The 8,497-nt window shown below is 42.8% G+C and overlaps 1 protein-coding gene across 1 annotated transcript; it reads right to left on the minus strand.

Moving 5' to 3' along the window:
• Positions 1-326: 326 nt before the first annotated feature.
• Positions 327-4,471, minus strand: LOC119952049 (transforming growth factor beta activator LRRC32-like). The gene is made up of 2 exons (XM_038775542.1): positions 4,323-4,471; positions 327-2,948 (listed from the first exon to the last, which is right to left on the minus strand). The coding sequence occupies exons 1-2, from the start codon at positions 4,416-4,418 to the stop codon at positions 912-914; spliced, it is 2,133 nt and encodes a 710-aa protein (XP_038631470.1). The 5' UTR covers positions 4,419-4,471; the 3' UTR covers positions 327-911.
• Positions 4,472-8,497: the final 4,026 nt, after the last annotated feature.

An 8,497-nucleotide genomic window follows, 5' to 3' on the forward strand; every position in this document is an offset into this window, starting at 1 on the left:
GCAAATTCTCCTCATGTCTGCGTGGGACTCACCCCCACAACCCAAAAAAGATGTGACGGGTAAGTGAATTGGCCACACTAATTTGCCCCTTAATTGGTAAAAAAGGAATTGGGTACTCTAAATTTTTTTAAAAATGTATCTTGGGTCAACTGAGATTGATAATTTTTTGTTAGTTACAGGTATCTAGAAACATCAATGGGTATTTGGTACAGATTAGCCACAATGTAATTGAATGGTGGAGTGGTTGAATGGCCTGCTCTTGTTCCAATCTTCCCACATTCCTTTGTGGCCCGAAGGACACAGATTAGCCACAATGTAATTGAATGGTGGAGTGGTTGAATGGCCTGCTCTTGTTCCAATCTTCCCACATTCCTTTGTGGCCTGAAGGAATGAGGATTAGGGGGCAATTTGTTTGAGGGGTGGGGTGCAGCAGCACTACAGGACAAGTCCATGGGAAAGAAAGAGCAACTGCCATATATGTTCCCCTCATGGAGGCTCAAGGCATATCTTACCTACCACCCTAGCTGAGCTAGATTAACTCAGCGCTAACAATGCATCAAATACAGGGACATTCCTGGACCACATGACTCATTGGCACATCACAAGATGCACTTAATTATTGAGCCACTGGAGAGTATCCAATAATTGATAAGATTTTCACATAAAAAGACAGAATTCCTTAACTCATTATCAAAGCATCCCAAATTTCGAGACTGGGCAAAGTTCGGTTGCACATGCAGAAGTAAAGTCTCTTCGCTTTTGATAGCTCAGATTCGCTTGGTGTTGTATCAGGCTGTTAGTTAACCTTCCAAAGGTGTCCCAAATCTGCATTGAATCTGAGATGGGGTCCCAAGCTTTGGTCTTCCGATTCCATGGTGCGATTCAGTAACACACTTCACCATTTCACCACTTTATGTCTCTATTTTAATGACACTTAGAGACAGCCCTTCCAGTTGGTGCTCACTCTTTGTTTGTACTGGAGCAGTGTCTGCCTCAAAATTCTCATCTCCAGGGTTCAGACACAATCTGCAGCACTCTCCGATAATTAATGTTATCACAGATCCAATAACCAGTAGAAAGGCAAGTGCAGATATTAAAATCAGAAGGGGGCTGACTTTCGGGATGCTTCTGGCATGACATGCACTGTGATCACTTAATAATCGGACCGTTGAAGAATCATTCTGCTTTGGGTAAAAACATTTAGCATTATCCACATCTGGTACTTCAACATCAGTACTATTCAGCACGTCCATCCAAGTCAGCGCACAACAGTTAAAATCATTTCCACTCAAGTACAGTGTTTTAAGAGTTTGGGACATGTTTCTAATGATTAAGTCTTGAAGAACGTGAAGATTGTTGCCCCGAATATCCAGGATTTGCAATGGAGAACACCCAATGCCATCTGGTAGAGATTCTAACTGATTGTGTGACAAATCCAGATTTTGGAGGTGACTCAGACATGTCAAAGTGACTTTGGAGTTTTGAATTGAATTCCACCTTAAAGAGAGATATTGCAAAGAATGTTCCAAACCTACCATGGCCTGTTCTGTCACTTCCAGATCTTTATTTCTTGAAATATCCAAATATACCAAGGGGGTCTGATAGAATGTGTAAGGTGCCAACTGTTTAATGTTATTTCCATCGAGGTTGAGGTATTTAAGAGAAGGGATTCCAGAAAAAGACACACACCTATTACTATTACTGCTCTGGTGAATTTGGCTATCATATCCCATGGTTTTGTTTGCCACATTACAGATCTTCACGTTATTGTTCGCAAGATTGACTTTTTCTATCTTGGGTAGGGCTTTAAAAAGCTGGGAGGGTAATAACTGAATGGAATTATTCTGAAGGTACAAGCATGTTAAGGACAGGAGCTTTTGATTATCTGCCCCCACAGATATATTCTTGAGTTTATTGTCACTCAGATCTAAAGAAGACAGAAAATTAAGTTCATCGCCATTTTCGATACTAAAATTCTGAAAACAGTTTCCACTGAGGTTCAAGTGTTGGAGGGAACTAAATTTATTCAGAAAGCCATGTGATATATCTGGCAGTTCGTTATTGCTTAAATCCAAAAATATCACTTCCGATAAACTTGCGTGGGCACTGTGGTTGGATGTCTTACTTAACACTGTAAGTTCTTTATATCTGTTCCTTATGTCCCATTCAGCTGAATTGTTCAACAGATCAGGGGTTACACTGGTCATTAAATTGCTAGACAAATTCAAATGTTTTATCTGATGCAATTTTGGAAGAAATGGAAAATGAAACAACCTGTTGTGACTTAGATCAAGCACTTGAAGACGGTATTGTTCCTCATTCTCGCTGCTCATGAAGAATTCAATGCCGTTTCTGCTCAGGTTCAAGACTTGAAGCTTTGGAAGGTGAAAGTCGGAAATACAAGAAAGTGAATTCATGGCCAAATTCAATTCAACCAAGTTTGGTAAGCACTCAAAGGCCCCTGAGGTTATTTCTGTGATATAGTTTTTTTCTAGGAAGATATATTTCAAAAACAGCAACTCGCAGAACATTTCAGGTGCCAACTTCATCAATAAGTTCCCTGAAAGATGTAATTCTTCCAGTGAAGACAGATTTTTCAGATGTAGAGCTACTGTGTCACTGTCCCAATAATTCTCTGACAGATTTAGCACTTGGAGTTTCTTTAAATGGCTGAAGGCTCCATCACTGGATGAAAAGTTCCTGCCCAGGTGATTGTCCGCCAAAATGAGCACTCTCAGGCTAGCCAAATGTGCGAAAGCTCCTGACGCTATCGTTTTCAGTTGGTTAGAGGAGACATCCAGGTGTTGCAGTGAACTGAAATTTAGCAGCGATTCCTCTGTCAACGTTTGGAGTGAATTATGGGATAAATCTACCACTTTAGTCCCCGCCATTGGAAGATCAGGAACTTGGGAAAGGTTTTGATACTGACAGGACACAACGTGGTCTTTCTGCCAAATAAGATTGAAAGCGACAAAAGTTTATTTTTCTCACAAACATTTAAAATAGTTCAAGAACACATTTCCACTACAAAAAGAAAACTCAGCTGGTATATTAGGGAATATTCACAAATTGCTAGCAGTGAATACATGTTCCTCCGTATATGATAAAGGGGAAGAATTGGCAGCTGAGAAGCATCTCGTCGCCAAGCTGGGATATGTCACCACTTGATTTGAGGAAGAATTATTGATTACTACAATTCTACTTTATGAAACTTGAAAGAGTCAGAATTTTGCAGAAAACATTTTAAATTGCAGGGACACTTACATTCTGTCCTAGTGCTACGCGAGGGGTCCACTCATACAAATGAGGAAAAACAGCTAAAAATGAATTTTGGAATATTTTCCCAGCATTTTAACAATATTTTGAAACTGCCTATTTGGAGCGAGTCTTTGGCTTATTGGTAGCATCCACTGCCTTTGAGTTAGAGGATGCAATCTTTAAATCCTATTCCAGACAATTCCACTGAGCACTAGCTCTCATTCTTAGTTGTGAGATGACACCCAGAACAATTTTCAGGTAAGGTGCCTTTGTATGACCCTTACCCATTATACAGGCTGTGGGACACCATAAAGCCCCCTTGCTGTAAATGATTAACCACCCGATCAGATTACCGCCTACTAAACTGTGGGTCTTCCCAGTACTTGAAGGGACGACTGTGAAAGCGCAATAAGCCACGTTTTAAACAGTTCACTTTCTTTAAAAAGCATCCATGTTTTCAACCTCTAAGAAGTTCAAATTTAATTCTAATTTAGGAAACTGGAGCAGCAAATTTTCAGAACACGGCTACAAAGATGCCAAATGATAACAACGTGTGGACCAACTCAAGAATCTGAATCACAGGAGGGAATCCATCAGGTTTACCCGACCGAACTGACCTTGTGTAACTTTTACCAACCGCGCCACCTGCACAGACGGACTCTCCCTGAGGGAGCTGACTTGCAATTTTTACCTGACCCAAGAAGCCGAAGTCAGCAAAGTCCAAAATACCCATCAAACATGCTAACCCAGTTTAGCTCAAGGGCTGCCTCGACCACATGCCCACACTCGGACACAAATCACAAAATGTTTTATTCTCTGGCAATAATTAGCAGTCTTTCACCCGTCTATATGCACTTCTTTCATAATTGGTGTGGCGAAAAGGGAGGCAAAGGAATCTATTCTCCACAAAACATATAACATGACAAAAATTATTGGGTATCTTGATTAACTAAACTGAGTACCTCGGTAATTAAAATATATTCCTCTATTCTAACTTCAATAAACAGCCCACTAACACTGTGAAGCAAAATCAAAGGGAGAGCAGAGTGTGTTGAAGCCCTTACCGTTTGGCAGGCTGTGATCAGGAGCTGGGTATCACCGCTGCTGCTTGTTGGAAGGCGGGACACTGCCGTTAACCACAGCAACAGCACAAGGTTCATCTCTCCGCCCCAAGGCAACAATACAATGACATGACTGCACAGCGTGTTCAACATATCCCTGGATCCTGAGCTATCGTAATCGGGGAAAATTGGGCGAGTTTGGAAGTCATTTACGCGCAACGTGATTTCTGACCAAGTGTGTGGGGACAGTGACTGGGAATAAGGACACCCCCCGCCCCCCTGCACACCACGAGATCGGTGCGGTGTTAAACGTTCAGGCTTTCCTTTGTAGGGCACGACTCGTTACTATTTGTTTCTGAGTGTATTTAAAGCAATCATAAGACGTGAAAGAAATAGAAGTCGGAGCTTTCACCCCCCCCCCCCCCCCACCATCAATAAAAAGCAAGCCAAGTAAATTTAAACAGGAAATTGTGATTGTTGGAAAGTTTGAAGTACCCGCATTTCTAACATTTATACGTCTTTATTTTTCTGTGTGTATGTGTATGTATGTTTGCATGTATTTGTGTTCATATATTTGTGTATGACTGTAGCTTGTGCGTTTGTGAATGTTTTGAGTGTTTGCATTTGTCTCCGCATGTTTGTATATTTACATTTGTGTGTGTTTGTGTCTTTGTGTGTATGCATGTGTCTGTGCTTGTGTATGTGAATGTTTGCAGGTGTACAAAATTATGAGGGGAAGAGATAGAGTGGACAGGATAAAATTGTTTCCTTTGGTGGAGAATTCTAGAATCAGGGGACATAGCGTCAAAATAAGTGGCAGAAGGTGTAGAGGGGACATGAGGAAGACCTTTTCTATGCAGAGGGTAGTGGGAGTCTGGAATTCGTGGCCCCAGTTGGTGGTGGAAGCAGAGACCCTAAACTCTTAAAAAAAAACCCTGGATCTGCACCTTAAGCGCTGGAAGCTACAAGGCTATGGGCTGGGTGCAGGAAGATTAGAAAGGGTACCTGGGTGTCCTCGGGCTGGCACAGATGAGGTGGGCTGAATGGCCTCCTTCTGAGCTGTAACTTTTCTATGGTTCTATGGTTTGCACATGTATGTGAATGTTTGCATGTGGACATGGGTGGGTGTGTGTGTGTGTTTATGTGTAAACATGTGAGTTTGTATGCGAATATTTGTCTGTGTGTTTGCATGTGCATGTTTCTGTGTGTGTGTTGATGTCTATGTGTGTTTGTATGTGAAGATAGGAACCTGCTGTGCCATCCACCAAAATCCGGGCTGTTCTAGGACCTAATTCCAAATAGCCCAATGTCCCTTAATGACAAAATCTATCCATCTCAGTGTTAAATTTAACATGTGATCAAACATCATTTGCTGTTTGCCGAAGGGAGATTCAAATTTCTACCACACTTTGGGATATATCATTCTGCTCCTTGGGTTTGAGTCCAATTTTTAGATTATGTCCCCGAGATTTAAACACCCGATTTTCTGGCTGTTCGGATTCTCTGTACCGTCGGCAGCGCACCCCGTCCCCGTTTCCCGGTGGTGTAGGGCGGCTTCAATGGGAAATCCTAATGACAAGCAGCGGATGTATAGAATCCCGCACCAGAAAACGGTGCACCACCAAGAAAGAGGCAGTTGGGGAACCAGAGAATCCGCCCCCACATAACTTCTATCTATCCTTTTATTTGTTCATGGGATGTGGGTGCCACTGGCTCGACCAGCGTTTATTGCACATCCCTGGTTGTCCTTGAAAAGGTGGTGATGAGTTGTCTTGTTGAACAGCTGCAGTCTATGTGGTGTAGGTATACCCACAGTACTCTTAGGGAGGGGATTCCAGGATTTTGACAGTGACAGTGAAGGAATGGCGATATAGTTGCAAATCAGGATGGTGAGTGACTTGGAGGGGAACTCACAAGTGGTAGCGTTCCAATGTCACAGAGTCATAGAGTTTTACAGCACATCAAGGGGCCCTTCAGCCCATTATATCTACACACGCCATCAAGTACCTATCCATTCTAATCCCATTTTCCAGCACTTGGTCCGTAGCCTTGTATGCTATGGTTTTTCAGTGCTCACCTAAATACTTCTCAAATGCTGTGAGTGTTCCCGCCTCTACCACCCTTTCAGGCAGTGAGTTCCAGATTCCCACCACCCTCTGGGTGAAAAGGTATTTGCTCAATCCCCTCTAAACACCCTGCCCTTGACCTTAAATCTATGTCTCTGGTTATTGACCCCAAGCTAAGGGGAAAAGCCTCTTGCTAGCCACCCTCATAATTTTATACACCTCAATAGGTCGCCCCTCAGCCTTCTCTGCTGCATGGAAAACATCCCCCGTCATTCCAGTCTCTCTTGATAGCTGAAACGCTCCAGCCCAGGCAACAACCTGGTGAATCCCATCTACATCCACTCCAGTGCAATTACTTCCTTCCTACAGAGTGATGACCAGAACTGCACACAGTAATCCAGCTGTGGCCTAACCAGCAACAATCTGACCCCACAAGGGTCTGATCCTCCTGAGGTACTGATGATCACACATGTTAAAAGAGCGGATCCTCTGCCTCTAGGTTCCTTGTTGGGGGCCTTACCTCTTTCTAGTTGGATTTTGGTGTTCATCCCCTCTACGCTGCGGATGTTCATGCGGTTGAAGGGCTGGCACTGCTGCTGGTATAGCTCCGACTGCATCTGGAGCAACGCAGGCCCCTGCCCTAAACCCTCAGCAAAGATGGAGAGTGGGAATGTGTAACTGCTCCTATGCTGTGCTGAAGGCTGGCAGTGGGGAAGTGAGGCTCTGGTCAGTTGAAGTATCTTCCAAGCTGTTGTCAATCATCTGTCAGCAGTGATAGAACTAACTGACAGAAGAAGTGCTTTGAACAATAGCCTCACACCTGACCATGGCTGGAGCTCTTCAGTATAACTGATTAAAATCTTCCTAGCTTGTCAGTTCCACTGAGTTCATTCCACTGTCCATTCACCTTCTCCAACCTGTCACTTTGGAGACAGTGTGGGACTGCTCTGCCAATTGAATGAAGGGAAATCGCTCCTCATTACCTTGTTAACTACCCCAGTTAGCTTCCCCTCTGCTGCAGAGGTTTCTGGCTTCACTACTAGCCCATTACCTGGAAAGATAGAAGGAGATGGCATATCAGCCCAATGCATTTCCTGCAAATTTCACAAATCTACCTTCCCAGGCCGAGAAACGTTCCAGCCAAATTTCAGGAAGTAAGAGCCCCATCTGTTGGGTTTGTTTGGAATTACAGGCATGTTGCAGTGCGATGGTGAAAATGTTACTAGTACAATACAATAATCTGAGAGTTTCACTGTCTTCTACCAGTTATACTCCAATCCTAGTCCGTTTTTGAGGTGGCCTCATTGTACCTAATTCCAGTCTGCACGTGAAGAATTGGAACAGTTTTGTGGATAGTATGGCGACGACCAAATGATCATTCATACGTATTTAGCTCATCATATTGCAAAACCAGAGCATGCTAATATTGGGGAAGAATGTTTTCCAAAGAATTTAACATTCACTTCAGGATTTGTTACTCTATTTGCCTCAAGGACTTGTATCAGATAATGACACTGTATAAAATAGTAGGGTCGGAACGTTGAAAGGAGTAGCCTTAAAGTTTTGTAACTGAATGCGCGGAGCATTCAAAATAAAATGGATGAATTAGTTGCGCAGATAGATGTAAAGGGACATGATATAGTTGGGATTACAGAGACATGGCTCCAAGGTGACCAAGGGTGGGAAATAAACATTGAGGGCTATTCAGTTTTTAGGAAGGACAAACAGAAAAGAAAAGGTGGTGGAATTGCATTGCTGATTAAAGAAGATATTGATACAATATCGAGGAACGATATTAGCACAGATGATGTGGAATCTGTGTGGGTCTAGCTAAGAAACACCAAGAGGCAAAAATATTTGTTGAGGAGGTATACAGACCACCAAACTGTAGTGGCAATGTTGGAAATAGTATTAGACAGGAAATCCGAGACACATGTGATAAAGGAGCATCTGCGATTATAGGTGCCTTTAATCTGGAGAGTCAAATTAATCACAGTACAATAGAGGAGGAATTTCTGGAGTTTATAGAAGATGGTTTTCTGGGACCAATACATTGAGGAACCAACAAGGGAACAAGACATCTTGAACTGAGTTTTGTGCAAGGAGAAATGA

This window comes from Scyliorhinus canicula, chromosome 17 (genome assembly GCF_902713615.1).
Source record: "Scyliorhinus canicula chromosome 17, sScyCan1.1, whole genome shotgun sequence".
In the NCBI taxonomy this organism is placed as follows: Eukaryota; Metazoa; Chordata; class Chondrichthyes; order Carcharhiniformes; family Scyliorhinidae; genus Scyliorhinus; species Scyliorhinus canicula.